Source organism: Leptodactylus fuscus, chromosome 10, assembly GCF_031893055.1.
Source record: "Leptodactylus fuscus isolate aLepFus1 chromosome 10, aLepFus1.hap2, whole genome shotgun sequence".
Lineage (NCBI taxonomy): Eukaryota > Metazoa > Chordata > Amphibia > Anura > Leptodactylidae > Leptodactylus > Leptodactylus fuscus.
Window position 1 is genome coordinate 68,712,068 of NC_134274.1, and position 19,961 is coordinate 68,732,028.

Consider the following 19,961-nt stretch of genomic DNA (forward strand, 5'->3'; position numbering starts at 1 on the left):
AAGCTTGTATCTGCAATGTTATGTAAAGATAATATAAGTCGATAAACAAGGACCTTGGTCAGCTGATCAGCAGCCCCTTTATATTCCTTTTATTTGAGCTGTATAACAGGCCCTGCTGTGCCACTATTGACACAGATAGGAGATACATGCCAGATTGGTGCTGGACACCCTGCTGATCTCAAGAACCAGGGGCCTGTAGCTCTCTGCTTGGTTAGAACAATGGGTGTGCATGGTTTTTTTCACGCCATTGAATTCTATGGGTCATAGAAAGGAAAGTAGGGATTAAAGAGGACTTTTAGTTATAATTCTGTTTGGGAAATATGCAACTTATTTGACTCACTTGCGCAAACTTTGCAAAAATTTGACTTGGTCCACCAATCACTCCACTTCCAGGCCAAGGCCCCAAGTTGCAGAAATGCAGCTTTTTGAGCCACAGAATCTCTGCAAAGTGAATAGGAAGTATTTAGGAAGTACTTAGAATTTTACCTTCTGCTCAATCCACTCCTGGCTTTGGCTCAAAACACCGCAGCTGCTTTTAGGTATAAGATATCAATTTGGCTACCAATATAACTGTATTGTCGAGGGTTGACCTTAAGGATCACTGCCATCACTAGGCAGTGGAGAACATCCCCCGACAATACACTAACCCTTTGTTTATATCCGCGTTTGGTAATCCGTTTGGGGACCCTCCAAACAAAATACCAAATGCATTTGCATAGACTATAATGGGGTGCGTGCGCTTGCCGCCCACTGCCTGCATGAATCATGTGGGCAAGAAAGTAGATTGTGAACTACTTTCCTGTCCGCATATTCTTTGTGGAGATCTGGCAGCAAGCACACGGACCCCATTATAGTTTATGGGGATCCGTGTGCTTTTACTGCACAGCGCTTGCAATTGTGATTAGTATTCCGTTGGGGGAGGGGATCCCCATTCGGACTCCCCCAAACGGAATTCCAACGCAGATGTGAACGAAGGGTTAGTGTATTGTCGGGGGCTGTTCTCTACTGCCCAGTGATGGCAGTGAGCCTTAAGGTCAACCCCCGACAATACACTTATATTGGTAGCCAAAATGATATCTGATATCTCCGTAAGAAGGGAACCTAAAAGCAGCTGCGGTGTTTTGAGCCAAAGCCAGGAGTGGATTGAGCAGAAGGTAAAATTCTAAGTACTTCCTAAATATTTACTATTCACTTTGCAGACATTCTGTGGCTCAAAAAGCTCCATTTCCACAACTTGGGGCCTTGGCCTGGAAGTGGAGTGATTGGTGGACAAAGTCAAATTCTCCACCAACCATTATTGGCACTGAGCTTTAAGGCCGATCCTCCTGACATAACATGCATGCCTTTAATATAAGGCATGCGGATCAACAAAACCCCAGAATATTGGGAGAATTGCTATACAGCATTGGCTGTATGTTACCTTACAATTCTTACATTTCCATTGTATCTGCTTTTGGTTGACAGGTTCATAAGGTTTCCTGTACAGTTTAGGTATACACATGCATGTAAATATTTCTGCACCTTGATTCATGATGTACCTAAGCTATATTCTTAACTCTATTGTTTATTAGGTATGTGGTATGGGGCAGTAAACATAACACATGCCAAATATGACATAAGATAATCCTTTAATAGTCCCCCCCATGGCGAAATTCAGTGTGTTACAGCAGCATGGATAATACAGTACTATATTCAAGAAAGAATACATCCAAGCTCATAATATCAGATAGAAAAGATACTAGGAGTCCTAGCAACTAAAAAGAAAAGAAAGACTTCAGGATCATTTAGTTCTCGGTGTGGAGTGATCTTCGCTTAGCCTGATGTTGATTATACAGTCTGACAGCGATTTGGAGGAAGGACCTCCGATAGCGCTCCTTCTCACACCTGGGGTGAAGCAGTCGGTCACTGACAGTACTGCCCAGTGTTATGAGATGCATGGAGCTCACCACGGACAGTATCCTTCTGTCACCCACCACCTGTACTAGGTCCATGGAGCCCCCCAGGACAGAGCTGACCCTTCTAACAAGTCTGTCAAGTCTGTTCCTATCCCTGGTTGGTATGTTACTCCCCCAACAGGCAATTCCGAAGAAGATGGCTGATGCTACCACAGAGCTGAAAAAGGCCCTAAGACGTGTCCCCTGGACTCCACATTTGCATTCTGCTAACATATTTCTTACTGCTGCAAATTCTTATACCTTAAAAGTTTAATTACAACCTAGGATATCCAATTCTGATATAAATGTATAGGACAAAGAATGGACAAACTATAGATTTCGTTTATTGAGAGGTCGCTTCACTAGGGCCTATTCTTCCTTCAAATTTATTTCACTACATGTCCCTCCTACATATCCTGTACAGACTGCAGAACCAGGGGGAACTTACTAAAGGGGACATGACCATTTAGACATTTATCCGGGCACATAGTACATATAAAGTATTTCTGAAACAACCTTTGTAAGTTGAAACTATTGTAACTGAAGACCAAATCTCTATAATAAAACTTCAGAAGACCCAAAAACATCACCAAAAATATGAAAAACTGACGATTAAAGAAAAATATAGAATATATAGGTCCTTGCACATAAGTCAGAAGCTGTAAATCACTTTCCATGATGGTAATAGGAGGTCTTTAAGGGTCCTGAAAATGATACACAAACAACAACATGAGCACAGGTCAAGAGATGTACAGATCATGCACTATAGTATACAGAGGTGCTAGTAACTCATTGCAGTAATACAAGGGTTTTACAAGTGAAATGACTATACTGAGTTGTTGCTATCTCACACAAGTATTGTATGCTATTTGTGATCTCCAGTTACAATGGTCAATAAAAGTCCATTGTATGTTGAGAATACTGTATCCTCAGGCCATTGTAAACTGAGCGACCACTGTATCACAGTGTTTGTAGAAAACACAGGCTCTCTGCAGGTTTACGTCAATTCTACATGGGAAAATCCAAAAGATCCTGCCCCTTTATATTGTAGCGACCATTATATCTGCTACTACTATCTACATGTGCACCCATGCTATATACCACTACCATATACTGTCTACCTTTGTAAAACCTTCAAAATGCTGTTGCTTTTATGGTTATCATGTAGACAAAGAAGTAGTAAGGTTTGTGTAAAGTTCAGAACGAAATATTATGGATAAGTAAGATATATATGGTAATAAAAGGCTATGTATGTCGATGTATTTGTCTATATCTAATGGATTCATGTTGTGTCTCGGCTAGTGCGTGTTCTCTAATAATGTATTTCTAAGGGATGATTATGTTATAGGTGACAAGATTAATTAGAGTATCTGCTCAGCACTTCACACATGTATGTTGTCTTTCTATGCCCGATATGAAATGTTAATAGAAACAGCATTATTGTCATTTGTGACAGCTTTGTTAGTATGCAGATGGATCTGTAGTCACTGGTGTCTGAGCGCGTTCCCAGTAGGGGGCTTTTAAATTATATCTCAAACAAATACATGTTTAAAAGAGCATGGCTCTTAGATAAGACAAAAAATTAATATGTGCATTGGGCTTGGTGAAGTGTAAGTAGATGTATTAGGTATATTGTTTCAATTTAATTATGAAGGAACCAGCAAAAAAACGCCTTAATAGTTCTACGTTGGCCGTTTTTAAAGAATAAGACACTTTTTTGTATTTTGGGCATTGGTTTTTTTTACCATTTTTATTTTGATTTGGTCATCCTAATGCAGCCTGCATTTCCCTTTATTGATCTGGCTTTGCGGAGACAGAGATCAGACCTTATCACCCTGCACTTGCTAACAACATCTGTTCCCTAAGACTGATACCCACATTGAGATAGCCCTACACCGGATACCACTCATTGCGGAAGCCCTACACCTGATAACACACATTGTGGAAGCCCTACACTGTATACCACACATTGTGGAAGCCCTACACCGGATACCACACATTGTGGAAGCCCTACACCAGATACCACACATTGCGGAAGCCCTACACCTGATACCACACATTGCGGAAGCCCTACACCTGATACCACACATTGTGGAAGCCCTACACTGTATACCACATATTGCGGAAGCCCTACACCTGATAACACACATTGTGGAAGCCCTACACTGTATACCACACATTGCGGAAGCCCTACACCGGATACCACACATTGTGGAAGCCCTACACCAGATACCACACATTGTGGAAGCCCTACACCTGATACCACACATTGCGGAAGCCCTACACCTGATACCACACATTGTGGAAGCCCTACACCGGATACCACACATTGCAGAAGCCCTACACCTTATACCACACATTGTGGAAGCCCTACACCTGATACCACACATTGTGGAAGCCCTACACCTGATACCACACATTGTGGAAGCCCTACACCGGATACCACACATTGCAGAAGCCCTACACCTGATACCACACATTGTGGAAGCCCTACACTGGATACCACACATTGCAGAAGCCCTACATAGGATACCACACATTGTGGAAGCCTTACACCTGATACCACACATTGTGGAAACCCTACACCAGATACCACACATTGCAGAAGCCCTACACCGGATACCACACATTGTGGAAGCCCTACACCAGATACCACACATTGTGGAAGCCCTACACCAGATACCACACATTGCAGAAGCCCTACACCAGATACCACACATTGCGGAAGCCCTATACCGATACCACACATTGCGGAAGCCCTATACCGATACCACACATTGCAGAAGCCCTACACCGGATACCACACATTGCGGAAGCCCTGCACCTGATACCACACATTGCAAAAGCCCTACACCTGATACCACACATTGCGGAAGCCCTACACCTGATACCACACATTGCGAAAGCCCTACACCTGATACCACACATTGCGAAAGCCCTACACCTGATACCACACATTCTGGAAGCCTTACACCTGATACCATACATTGTGAAAGCCCTACACCTGATACCACACATTGAGGAAGCCCTACACCTGATACCACACATTGCGAAAGCCCTACACCTGATACCACACATTGCGAAAGCCCTACACCTGATACCACACATTCTGGAAGCCTTACACCTGATACCATACATTGTGAAAGCCCTACACCTGATACCACACATTGAGGAAGCCCTACACCTGATACCACACAATGCGGAAGCCCTACACCTAATACCACACATTGTGGAAGCCCTACACCTGATACCACACAATGCGGAAGCCCTACACCTGATACCACACATTCTGGAAGCCTTACACCTGATACCATACATTGTGAAAGCCCTACACCTGATACCACACATTGAGGAAGCCCTACACCTGATACCACACATTGTGGAAGCCCTACACCTGATACCACACAATGCGGAAGCCCTACACCTGATACCACACATTGTGAAAGCCCTGCACCTGATACCACACATTGTGAAAGCCCTACACCGGATACCACACATTGGAAAGCCCTGCACCTGATACCACACATTGCGAAAGCCTTGCACCTGATACCACACATTGCGGAAGCTCTACACCGGATACCACACATTGTGGAAGCCCTGCACCTGATACCACACATTGCAGAAGCCCTACACCGGATACCACTCATTGCGGAAGCCCTACACCTGATAACACACATTGTGGAAGCCCTACACTATATACCACACATTGCGGAAGCCCTACACCAGATACCACACATTGTGGAAGCCCTACACCAGATACCACACATTGTGGAAGCCCTACACCTGATACCACACATTGTGGAAGCCCTACACCTGATACCACACATTGTGGAAGCCCTACACCGGATACCACACATTGCGGAAGCCCTACACCTGATACCACACATTGTGGAAGCCCTACACTGGATACCACACATTGCAGAAGCCCTACATAGGATACCACACATTGCGGAAGCCCTACACCGGATACCACACATTGTGGAAGCCCTACACCAGATACCACACATTGTGGAAGCCCTACACCAGATACCACACATTGCAGAAGCCCTACACCAGATACCACACATAGCGGAAGCCCTACACCGGATACCACATATTGTGGAAGCCCTGCACCTGATACCACACATTGCAGAAGCCCTACACCGGATACCACTCATTGCAGAAGCCCTACACCTGATAACACACATTGTAGAAGCCCTACACTGTATACCACACATTGCGGAAGCCCTACACCAGATACCACACATTGTGGAAGCCCTACACCAGATACCACACATTGTGGAAGCCCTACACCTGATACCACACATTGTGGAAGCCCTACACCTGATACCACACATTGTGGAAGCCCTACACCGGATACCACACATTGCGGAAGCCCTACACCTGATACCACACATTGTGGAAGCCCTACACTGGATACCACACATTGCAGAAGCCCTACATAGGATACCACACATTGCGGAAGCCCTACACCTGATACCACACATTATGGAAACCCTACACCAGATACCACACATTGCAGAAGCCCTACACCGGATACCACACATTGTGGAAGCCCTACACCAGATACCACACATTGTGGAAGCCCTACACCAGATACCACACATTGCAGAAGCCCTACACCAGATACCACACATTGCGGAAGCCCTATACTGATACCACACATTGCGGAAGCCCTATACCGATACCACACATTGCGGAAGCCCTATACCGATACCACACATTGCGGAAGCCCTACACCGGATACCACACATTGCGGAAGCCCTGCACCGGATACCACACATTGCAAAAGCCCTACACCTGATACCACACATTGCGGAAGCCCTACACCCGATACCACACATTCTGGAAGCCTTACACCTGATACCACACATTGTGAAAGCCCTACACCTGATACCACACATTGCGAAAGCCCTACACCTGATACCACACATTGCGAAAGCCCTACACCTGATACCACACATTCTGGAAGCCTTACACCTGATACCATACATTGTGAAAGCCCTACACCTGATACCACACATTGAGGAAGCCCTACACCTGATACCACACATTGTGGAAGCCCTACACCTGATACCACACATTGTGAAAGCCCTGCACCTGATACCACACATTGTGAAAGCCCTACACCGGATACCATACATTGGAAAGCCCTGCACCTGATACCACACATTGCGAAAGCCTTGCACCTGATACCACACATTGCGGAAGCTCTACACTGGATACCACACATTGCGGAAGCCCTACACCGGATACCACATATTGTGGAAGCCCTGCACCTGATACCACACATTGCAGAAGCCCTACACCGGATACCACACATTGCAGAAGCCCTACACCTGATACCACACATTGTGGAAGCCCTACACTGACATAAGACTAATCCCCACAATCACAGGATTCAAGAAGGCCCTGAAGATTCACCTATTCAGGAAGGCCTACAAACCTCCAACAACACTATCATCACACCATCATCTGAACTGTCTCCCCCCTCTCCTTCTGTTTCTACCCCCTTCCCCCATAGATGGTAAGCCCTCGCGGGCAGGGCCCTCTACCCCACTGTGCCAGTCGGTCACTGTTAGTATTAAATCTGTTTGTATATTTTGTGTATTCTATGTAAACCCCCAAATGTAAAGCACCATGGAATTAATGGTGCTATATAAATAAATAATAATAATAATAATAATAATAGCACCGGATACCACACATTGCGAAAGCCCTACACCGGATACCACATATTGTGAAAGCCCTACACCTGATACCACACATTGCGAAAGCCCTACACCTGATACCACACATTGCGGAAGCCCTACACCGGATACCACACATTCTGGAAGCCTTACACCTGATACCACACATTGCGAAAGCCCTACACCTGATACCACACATTGTGGAAGCCCTACACCTGATACCACACATTGTGAAAGCCCTACACCTGATACCACACATTGTGAAAGCCCTGCACCTGATACCACACATTGCGAAAGCCTTGCACCTGATACCACACATTGCGAAAGCCTTGCACCTGATACCACACATTGCGGAAGCTCTACACCGGATACCACACATTGCGGAAGCCCTACACCAGATACCACATATTGTGGAAGCCCTGCACCTGATACCACACATTGCAGAAGCCCTACACCGGATACCACACATTGCAGAAGCTCTACACCTGATACCACACATTGTGGAAGCCCTACACTGACATAAGACTAATCCCCACAATCACAGGATTCAAGAAGGCCCTGAAGATTCACCTATTCAGGAAGGCCTACAAACCTCCAACAACACTATCATCACACCATCATCTGAACTGTCTCCCCTCTCTCCTTCTGTTTCTACCCCCTTCCCCCATAGATTGTAAGCCCTCGCAGGCAGGGCCCTCTATCCCACTATGCCTGTATTATGTAATGATTATCTCCACAATAGATACATTGAAATATTTGTTGTATTTTAGGTCTGGTTTCAGAATCGAAGGGCAAAGTGGAGAAAAACTGAGAGGGGTAGTTTCGAACAAGATGGTTCAAAAGAAGGTACAGCTGAAGTTACCTCCCCATCCAGAAATCTTAGTTCTCCTTCTTCAGGGGATTCTGCAAGGGGTAAAAAGGAAAACTTGGACGCACAGCAGAGGTAAGCACATAAAATACTTTTATTACTATAAACAGCATGAGATCATTCTATAAAGTGTACAGTCTAATTGCAAAAGAGTTATTGTCATGTAGTGTCATAAATGTAATGGCTCATGCAAAATCTTTAGGCTAGGATACAAATTAATATTGGGCTTTGAAATATAATTGTTTTATTAGTTATGTTATACTAATATCATATAGGTTACAGACGTTAAGGCATAATGTTACTTGACTAGATTTTTTTTCCTCCCTCCCGTCTCATTTTGCATTACATTGACCCGAGGAGAGAGGATCCCTACACAGGTTCTCACCACCTACTAAAATAAGAGATGTATGAAACCTAATTTTGGTCTGCTCATCCTGCCTACAGCGATAACCATGCACAGTATGGTACACAAGGATATAGGGGAATCCCCCAGTGGGCTCCTGAGCCACAGTGGGCACCTAACCCGCAACCCTTGCATGAGCGGTATACTGCACAGTACACTCACTGCACTACATATGGATAGACCACATACAGCATCACAACAAGACTATGCATCCATACAATAAACGTAACTACTCAGTTAATGGTTGCATAGACACATTGAGTGGTTGAGATGACATCTTGATGCATAGACAAGCCAATTTACTTCCTTTCTGGGATCTACGTTCTCAAAGTTGTTGTTATAGGCCCCCATCACTAATTATATTGCCACATTTTCCTGGTACCTGAGGTCTAATGCTATTTCAGCACATATCCCCTAGCTCACAATGCCCTTGATCAAGACAAGAACCAGTCAACAGACTGCTGACAGGGCCCATCAGTACATAAACAGTCCAAAGGAAAGACTAGGTAGCAGGTCACTGCTGACAAAAACATGTATGGAACAGTTTTAGAAATTTGCATATAAGAATGAGAAATATATTTTCGTATAGTGGCAGAGAGGGCCCATAGAATGAATATTAATGGTGGTCCGTTGCACCCCAGTCCAACAATGGAGATATCAGAAGCTCATTGTGTATAGACTTGAGATCCATTTCCAGTTAGGATATACTAGGGCACAGTTTTCACGAAGCAACACAGAGCAATAAGAACATGTTTCCTAGATTTCATAATCCATGTTAGCTGCTAATATGGCTGCCACCTACGCTCCGCAGATTTTAAAGTAACACATTTTGACTCCATTCATTCATAAACATCTGAGCATTAGGCACTTACTGTGTGATCTTTGTCCAGACATCCTTCCTCTCCTGCAGAGGGACATAGTGACTCCATCCCCCATCTGTGTTGAGCACATATGGAGATATAGGAGCCTGAATAAGAAGTCATGCCGACAAATTACGTGACCACTGCAATCTGGCATCCTATGGATTTGATGTATTCCATTTTTCTCCAATATCTGGACAGCCAGAGGCTAGGTTATAGTATAAAATTGCTTTTATGCTAGGTTCACCCTAGCTCTCCACTGTTTGGGAACTCACCAGTTTCATATGCACATTCACCGAACCCTTCTTTAGTGATAAATCAAATATGATTTTTTTCCAAATTCAAGACATAGGTATATGTTTTTTTTTACTGGTACACAAAATGAACCGTGCATAGGGCCAGTTAAGAACCACTGGCTTAGTGTGTGGAAGTGTAGAACAATGTGATCAGGTCATGTGATTAGTCTACCTAAACAGATGTGATTTTAGAGCAGTTTTTAAGCTGTCGTAGTTGGGTATTAATCTGGTTGTCCGAGGTAGAGCATTCCAGAGCAGTGCTGCAGCTTGAGAAAAGTCCTGGAGACATAAGTGGGATGTTTAGATAACAGAGTAAGCAAGTCTAAGGTCATTGGTAGAATGGAGAGGACGGTTAGGGCGGTAGACAGTGACAAGGAATGAAGATGTAGGGAGGTGCAGCACTAAGGATGGATTTGTAGGTGAGTTTGATAATGTTATATTGTATTCTTCAGTGGATGGGCAGCCAGTATGGCGACTGACACAATGTAGATGCATTGGTGTACAAGCCTGGAAGCTGCAATTACATCCCCCTATGACAAAGATGAACCTGTAATGGGAGTGGGTTATAACTCCAAAAGGATCGAAAGGAATTCTAGGTTCTTGTATTAACCAACTTTATGTATAGATATGTCAACATTATCATATATGCTGTAAAACTGTAAAATATGTAAAGCTACTGTAATATACATCTAATAATGTAACATATTAACATCATTTTTATATTTTGCATACTATTATGCTGGAATGAAAAAGAGTTTGCCCACACTGCGTTCACCTATTATATTCTCTTCTTAACAACAGGTGTCTATCTCATGACAGAGCAGTTCCTCCAGCAACATCATTCTTTCCATCTTGTTTGCCAGGAGCTCTGTTGAACACTGCCAGCTATGCCCAGGCCTTGTCCCATGTCGCATCTCTGAAAGGTGAGCAGCCATCCCATCTTTGTGATTGTGCCAAGTATGACGTTATTATGGCTCATTCACACATGGTTGATATGTTACAGATATTCTGCCTTTGTCCCATTATTTTTATTTATTTTATGCTTATTTATATAGCGCCATCATGTTCCGCAGCGCTTTACAGACATTAACAGTCACTGTTCCACATAGGGCTCACAATCTACATTCCCTATCAGTATGACTTTGGAGTTGGGAGGAAATCGGAGCACCTGGAGGAAACTCTCCAAACACGGGGAAAACATACAAACTCCTTGCAGATATTATCCTTGGCAGGATTCGTACCCAGGACTCCAGCGTTACAAGGCTGCAGTGCAAACCACCAAAACAATTCTATTCAGAGTTATGGAACATATTTTCATTGAGATACATTTTCATACACATTAAATTAACATCATCTGAAACAAACAATTTTGGTGGGACTGACCGACCATCTAATGTGCGTGGTGGCCTCCTGATGAAGAAAGAAGATGAAGAAAGGATGTGGCATGATGTCGAACCTTTAGTTCTTTGGAGAGATAGGCTACTGCTAGGGTCTTTAGTAGCGGTTTGCTGATATATTTCTATTGAGAACACATTTAAAGGGATTCTACCATTAAAAACCTTTTTTTCTGTGGATAACACGTCGGAATAGCCTTTAGAAAGGCTATTTGTCTCTTACCTTTAGATGTGATCACCACTGTGCTGTTCCTTAAAATACCGTTTTTTACCGGTATGTAAATTAGTTCTCTCGCAGCAATGGGGGCGGGCTCCAGCGCTGAAAATGTGATGGGGACGTCCCCACTGCTGCTCGAGAACAGGATCCTGCGACGCCTCAATCTTCTGCTGGATTCTGCCCTTCTCTCCTCGTCTTTCTTCGGTGGCGTCACCTCTGATGCCTGTGCAGTTGGCTCTTCCAGTGAAACACTAGTAGAGCCGACTGCGCATGCGCGCAATTGCGGCCTCAAAACTATGGCCGCCGGCCGGCATGCTCAGTTGGCTCTACTAGTGTTTCACTGGCAGAGCCAACTGTGCAGGCATCGGAGGTGACACCGCCGAAGAAAGACAAGGAAAGAAGGGGAGGATCCAGCAGAAGATAGAGGCGTTGCAGGATCCTGTTCTCGAGCAGCAGTGGGGATGCCCTCATCGCATTTTCAGTGCTGGGGCCCACCCCCATCGCTGCGAGAGAGCTAATTTACATACCGTTAAAATTCGGTATTTCTAAGGAACGGCGCGGTGGAGATCACATCTAAAGGTAAGAGACGAATAGCCTTTCTAAAGGCTATTCCGATGTCTTATTCACAGAAAAAAAGGTTTTTAGAATCCCTTTAAGCTTGGCCAAACTGAGTGTTCATGTGAGTAGAGCAATCAAGAGGAATGACTGGTTGCTGAATGAGCGTGCAGCCATTGAAAGTTATCCACTAAAAGAACTGGAGTCTACTACTTTGTATACTAACACAATGAAGTATTGTAAATTAATATTTGGAAACCATGGTAGAATCATCCTGAATTATCCTTTAATTACAATGGATGATGCCTCATCTTCCTGTGCGCTTAAGTTATTGTCACCGCGTAAGAATAATGACACTCGGCAAGTACGACATTAAATGTTTCATATGGCTGACCTAGTGCCGATAAATATCCCTCACAGTTTATCTCTCTCCAGTATTGCTGGGCAAATCTCTTCCAGCACAGTGTTCTGTGGTTTCCTGCCCCAGTTATTGCCTGGGTGTTTACTCATGTTGAGCGCAGAATGATCTTGTGATTGTGTGGTCTAACGGAGGAGATTTCCTGCCATTTCAATTACTTACTGTTAAAAGCATCAGGGGCATGCAATCCCGTCACATCCTTTAATGACCAGTAGTATAACTCAACAATTCATTAATAGCAGCCAGTTATTAATTGGGGAGCAGCAGGCCGTCATACATTGGCCTTTGATTTCCTGTATAATACAATCGCTATCATGTTATAATCACTGTGAGCCATTCATTACTTGTCAGTCCAGATTTACTAATAATTTTAACCCAGTACTTATCTTAGAGCCCAATGGAATTAAAGTTCTTAAGAAATCTTTCAGGCCTTTGTCCAGTAATCTATGTCCAGCTGACGGTGACCATACTTTTCCTGCTGAACCCTGCTTACATAGTTACATAGTAGATGAGGTTGGATGAAGATATCAGTCCATTAAGTCCAACCTATAACCCTACAGTCTCCTACAGGGTTGATCCAGGGGAAGGCAAAAGTTTAGACTCTCTTTGCTTTTACATTCACTGGGGATCTGTCTGCCGTCTCAGAATTTTTCATGCCAAAAAGGAAGTCTATCGTGCTGTATTTGATGTCATAAATATTTCCAATGGAAGTCATTGGAACCAGACATGATTCACAGGTATGCCTTTCAAAACGACTAAGGCATGGTGACCTGGCTTCCATTACAAATAGAAGCCAGTACGGCAGTGTGAACGATGGCCAGACGTTTGTGTTTTTGCAGTATATTTTATATTAGTACAGGTGCAGCAAAAGTGGCAATAGTGGCAGTGGCATGCGTGCTGGCATTTCTCTTGCTGTTTATTACTTGTATTCTTATTCTTTACCTCTGGCTTACCCTTTTACTATTCTATTGAACTTAGATTCTGACCTCCCTTTGTTGTTGTTTGTCTTGTCTTCGTTCCGTGTTGTCACATATATAGGAAGGGCCCGTCGCCCAGTTGCTGCCTATTACTTAGGATAGGACCGGCAAGCAGGAAGGGACAGTGAGGGGTTTCAGCAAGTTGTATTCCTTACCCTGATAAAGTGATATTAGTAGATGTGTCAGAACTTTTCCTTAATACTGCTTCGGATCCCATCTGAAGCCTCCTATCACGGCCTATAAGTTGATATCACCCCATGTACAATAGCTACGGCATCCCAAACCTACTTCTTTAGCACCTTCACATATATACCGGTAATTCATTTACCTTCTATTTAACAGGTTCCTAATTTTCTATGACAGTGACATAGCTTTGAAACAAAATATCTAGATTTTTAGTAGTTTTTGCGTTATTTTAGGCATTTGCGTTATGTGTAGTTTTATAGGAATAGAATATAGGTTGATACATGATTTTTGGAAATTCATTCCCCAATTTACCGTCTATATTCTATCTAGATACTTTATGACATTATGTATTGTTTTATAGCATCTACATCTTTCTGTTGCTTTGTGTTTTCCTAGGTGTGATGAACATATGAGGATTGGACATTGAAACACAGTAGTATAGACTGGAGCAGGATTCATTTCTAACCACGTAAAGTTGTAGCGTTATTTGTTCCTAGCCTAAATTCCCGGGGATTAAGAAGTTTACCAATGTTGTGACATGTAATAGTTAATTCTTGTTTCCAGAGGTCGATTTGTTTGCCTGTGTTTAGAGCTTTGATCAGAGATGGGGAGGTGAGATTTGGTGTGTGTGTTTGTGTGGGGAGGGGGCTTCTTCCTGTCAGACTCACAGAATTGATTCCCCCTCTCCCCACCACAGGGAGGCTGGATTATTACATTAAGTATTAATCTGTTCAGATGATCTCACCATGCGATATTCTGATTCAGCACTATATCTGCAGCTAATGGAGAGCAAACCCTTTCAGTGCCAGGTGACTTGCACAAGTATGCAGAATTTAAAATGTGCAGATAAATAGAAAGATAGACAGACAGGCAGAGTGATGGATGGACAGATAGACAGGGAGGTAAATCTCACATAGATAAATTGATAGATCATAGATAGATAGATGGATAAATCCATAGATAGATATATTATAAACTGTAGAGACATTAAATAGGGGATGTATTTCTAATGGTTTCTCTATGGCAGAAGTTAAAATTAACTAGATTTAGATGGGGCATGGTAGGACATGAAGCCCAGGAGAAAACACATTTTACATGAGCTTTGTCTTCCATGATAACACACCTAACTTTAAGGGGTATCCTGATTTAAAGGAAATCTGCCACTACAAAAATTGCTTTTAGGCCGGGGCCCCATGTGGCCAGCAAAGTGAATGGGATTGTAGATAATTCCATCCACACATTGCGTCATGGCTTTGGAAATCACTACATGTCCATTACACCTACAGAAACAGTTGAGCTACAGGTATAATGGAAGCAGAAAGTCTGCTGAGGAAACCTTTCTGGGAAAAGTTCTGTGGGATAAATTGTGATGCGCCGCGTGTTTTCCTGTAGCACTTTTTTTTTGCTGCACCCCGCTACGTAGAGCCTTGGCTTTAAAGTAAGTAAATGCTGTTGTAGCAAACTTTTAATCTGTATGCAAAGAATTACACTCAGAGCATGGATGCACCTGTCAGAGCACCCTCTGGTAATAGACCCTTAACATAAAGGTGGAGGTGACTGTGCTGGGATCTCCACTGTTTACCACAAAATGTACCCCGCTATTCCATTTGTATTCTATGGTACAGCCAAAAATAGCCAATAAAAAGCACTCAAGTATTTTCGCCAGTGCCATAGATGTTGGAGCAACAGGATGCATACCTTTCCATTCAAACTCCTCCTAGATGCTATCCTCCTTTGTGGCGATCAGTAGGGGATCTTAAGAGTCTTACATCCACCTTTCTGGGATTTATCAGCTATCCCTGGATGGGTGTAAAATGATTACGCTTAAAAACTTATTGAGATTGTAACATCTTTGCCCGTCCGGGTTTTGGCATCATCCTGTGGCCGCATGCTGTGGTACAGGAGACCTGTCCGGCTGTGATTTTTTCTTGTACTGTCTGAACACTGTCCTATTCCCTCACCTTGGTAATTAATTTTCCACCACACCCATCTCCTTCACCTTGGTTTCCTTCTTCTCCTCTGAGGCTAAGTTCACACTGATATTTTTGGTCAGGATTTTGAGGCTGTATCCGCCTCAAAATCCTGATCGAAAAGACGGCTCCCATTGAAATCAATGGGAGCCGCTCAGGAGTTTTTTCTGGGAGCCGTTTCTTCCGACTCCCGGAAAAAAGAAGCGAGGTGCTCATTCTTCAGGCCGAGTCAACTCGCGATTCAGCCTGAGGACACCCTCTCCTCCAGGCTAGGCCCATTCACTGGGTCTAATCCGTAGCAGAGTGCAGTGCACCGGCTTTCAGTCACAGCTACCCGGTTTTTGGTTCGGAACCTGAGGCGGCCTCTATATTATATATATATATATATATATATATATATATATATATATATATATATATATATATATTATATCATGTGAGTTACCATTCACATATACCAGTATGTGCCATCCATGAAAACAAGAAATTGACTTTGTGATATTCATGGAAGTGAGAAATGAATTTTACTTCTGTAATTTTCCGTTGTATCAAGGAGTTGATGATAACAACCATTAATACTAGGAAAATACATTCACATATAGGACAGGAACAGGCAGCAGAGGGCTTCCCTGATATTCTTCATATGCTACTGTCAAAAGTTTGGCTCTCATACATAGCATGTGTATATTTGTCTACAAGGAAGATGAAGCTGGCTGTAATTCCACCTAGTAGACCATTAGGGGCCTAACCTGCGATGCCTAATATGACAATGCATATATGTATATGCAAATATATATATATATATATATATATTTTTTTTTTTTTATTTTTTTTTTTCCGTACAGCTATGCGTTACAGAGCGGTCAGAGGTAGACTGAACTTTGACTTCTACTTTAGTAGGAGTAGGGGTAGCTATGACCATCACCTATTATGAGTGGTGGAACATGGGATATCTATTTATAGGTATTACTTAGCATTGTAATCTTGCCTGTGTTAATAATGAGATGACTGTTGAAAGGTGATTTCTATAATGGGGAATTGAGAATATATTATCTGGCCAGGCTGAAAATTATAATATTTCAAGGTTTATTTTAAAATATAGATGAAATGGAAAATATCCATAAAAATTTTCGGGTCATTTTCTGATAACATATTCCCTTTTAGAAGGATTAAGGTTATTAAACATATAGTTGCATATTGTGCACAGAAAGGGTATCAGCAGGCTCTATCTGCTCAGGAAGCTGAGGGTCTTTGGATTCAGGGGGCACTTCTTAGGGTCATTTGCAACTCTTTGGTAGCATCAACCATCTTCTTCGGAGTGGCCTGCTGGGGATGGAGTATACGAGCCAGGGATAGAAATAGACTTAACAGGCTGGTTAGAAGGGCCAGCTGAACCCAGTACAGGTGGTGGATGACAGAAGGATACTGTCCGTGCTGACCTCCATGCTGGAGAACAAATCCCAACCCAGGTATGAGACCGTGATAACACTGGGCAGTACTGTCAGTGACCAACTGCTTCACCCCAAGTGTGAGAAGGAGCACTATCGGAGATCCTTCCTCCCAACCGCGGTCAGGCTGTATAATCAACATCAGGCTAAGTGAAGATCACTCCGCACAACGAACTAAATGATCCTGAAGTCCTTCTTTTCTTTTTAGTTGCTATGTCTCCTAGTATTTTTTCTATGTACTATGAGCTTGTATATATTCTTTCTTGTAATATATTACTGTATTATCCATGCTGCTTTAACACTGAATTTCCCCATGGTGAGACTATCAATGGATTATCTTATCTTATTTTTTATCTTTCAGGTGGCCCACTGTGTTCCTGCTGTGTGTCCGACCCACTGGCACTTTCGTTTCTACCCCCATACAGCTGCCAGAGCCACCGTACAGCAAGTGTGGCAGCTCTAAGAATGAAGGCCAGGGAACACTCGGAGGCAGTCCTGCAATCCGCACAGCTAATTCCTCCGACAGGAAGCAGTTCTGGTGGGTCAATAACAACCCCACAGGAAGGTGCGCAGGAAAGATCATCTCAGGTTCAAGAACAGAATGAAACCGAAAAAAGCGTATGATTTTTCAGAATTGCATATTTCCACTCATTGAATCAGAATGAATTGCATCTGGACATGGGCTTAAAATACGCCTAAATATAATCTTTCACTTTACAGTGGCGCTACTGTACAGCACTACGGTGTCCTGCAATGCTAAAATAAGTCCAAGCGCTGCAAAAGTTTTACTATTCTGGAACTTTAATAAGTATATTTTGGGCTCTTATCGTAACTTGCTACAGTAAGTGTGAAGATATTTAGTTATTGAAACCACTCAAAATATTTAGTTACCCTGGAACTCAAGAATGCTATATTACTACTCAACATGGATGACTACAGCACAATACAGTTCTCCTGGGAGAAATATTGTATTATTGTAATGAGCTCTGTTTCATGTCTCTATTTATCACTATTTATTTGGGATGTGGATAACAGGTCGAATTTATTTCTTAAATATCATGTTAGGATTAGTTGCTGTTTTATTCTGCCATAACGTTGTGATCATTTTTCAATCCTTACCTTGCCAAAGACATGCAAGAAATGATTCCTTGACAGCTACATTGCCAAACTTTCCTCATATTTAGAGTCGGCAGCCATAGAAAGGTGCTGATGTGTTATACGTGGGTGCTGATAAGTAGGGATTTGGTTTCTATCCTATTTATTTTTTTTAAAAAAACAAGTATTAATTAATCAAATTTTCCAAACTCTGCCACCAGGAGGAGCTGTAAGCTTAGCGAAAGACATAATAGGTCTTACTAGAGGACTGATTGCAATTCCGAATCCATTAACATATCTATGTTTCCTAATTAACAGATTTTCCTTCGCACTCATGAACACAGTGCAACTTGTGCTACAGCATGCAGAGCCCTGTGCCACTGTGCGGTGTCTCAGTACAGCACTGTATTGCGGGTGTATTACACTGTATTACAAGCTTGCACATGTCAGCTCTCTGGCAGGGGTGACAAGTCTGCAAAGCTTTGTATCACTACTGATTGATTAAGGAAAATATCTTCGTACCGTGTTAGCCAGTGGATATGAAATATAAAAAAATTTTCAGGAGCCTTCAGTAGTTGATACCTTTCTTAATGGCTAACTAAAAATGATGACATATTGCAAGCTTTCGGGACTACTAAATGATACCAGCCTGATGAAGGGACCTTATAGTAGTCTCGAAAGATCGCAATATGTCATCATTTTTAGTTAGCCATTAAGAAAGGTATCAACTACTGAAGACTCCTCAAAATTTTTTTTATATTACTGATTGATTTTAACTATTGAGCTACAGTGCACAAGATGGTGCAGAAGAAAGACACAGTGTAGCCCTGGATTTATCGAAATAACCTATGTCATTTTAGAAAACTTCTCACCTCTCCTAACATATCTGTTTTAGTAAATACTTGTATTCTTGATAATAAATCAATTCTTCAGGATCTTTAGCATCTTAGAACAATGTCTTATGCTATTCCTCTGTGACTCCGCCTGAATATTTGTGAATAAACTGGTAAATGGGGTTACCTTTCTCCTAGGCAATCGGGTGTATCTCTGCACAGTCTAATACCATCAGATTGGAATTAATATATTATGGACAACACAAGTATTTGCTAAAATAAACATGTCATGTCAATGTGGGTGACAGGTCCTCTTCACACAGGAGCAAAACTTTCACCCAGGCCCAGGGACATTGAGGGTTGTATAGGCACTGGCGTAACTATAGAGGTAGCAATGTATACAATGCCACCGGGCCCATATTCCAGGGGAGCCCCTTAATATACCAAGGCAGATTAAATGTCTTTGATTTCTATCTTTAATGGCTGACATTCATTGTAAATTTGTTATCCCTGCTCTCGAGTGCACTGGAGTAATTCATGATGCAAAGTCTTACTCTGCCAAGGGAGCAACTGGTCAGCAGCATATAGTCAGGAAGGATTGTGCGGATAGAGGACGTGGCACAGAAGGGGGCGCAATCAGTGACAGGGACTGGAATAGAGAAGGAAAGGGACGTGTAACTGCTGCTAAAGATGTACGGATAGGAGCGACTTGTGCGCGGGCCCAAGATGAGCTTTTACCCCAGGGTCCTTAAAGGGTTATGCCCCTGTGTTCATATTACTCTTCCATTAAAGTCACTTCTTTTTTGGTTAGTGTTGT

At 42.8% G+C, this 19,961-nt stretch overlaps 1 protein-coding gene across 1 annotated transcript in view; it reads left to right on the plus strand.

The window, feature by feature from the left end:
• The window catches only part of DRGX (dorsal root ganglia homeobox), a 31,106-nt gene extending 13,266 nt beyond the window's left edge, over nucleotides 1-17,840 (plus strand). Inside the window, exons 4-7 of the mRNA XM_075257606.1 lie at nucleotides 8,395-8,567; nucleotides 9,963-9,973; nucleotides 10,873-10,974; nucleotides 17,578-17,840. Coding sequence (XP_075113707.1) covers nucleotides 8,395-8,567; nucleotides 9,963-9,973; nucleotides 10,873-10,974; nucleotides 17,578-17,840 — 549 coding nt within the window. The remainder of the gene's footprint in view (nucleotides 1-8,394; nucleotides 8,568-9,962; nucleotides 9,974-10,872; nucleotides 10,975-17,577) is intronic.
• The last annotated feature ends 2,121 nt before the right edge of the window (nucleotides 17,841-19,961 follow it).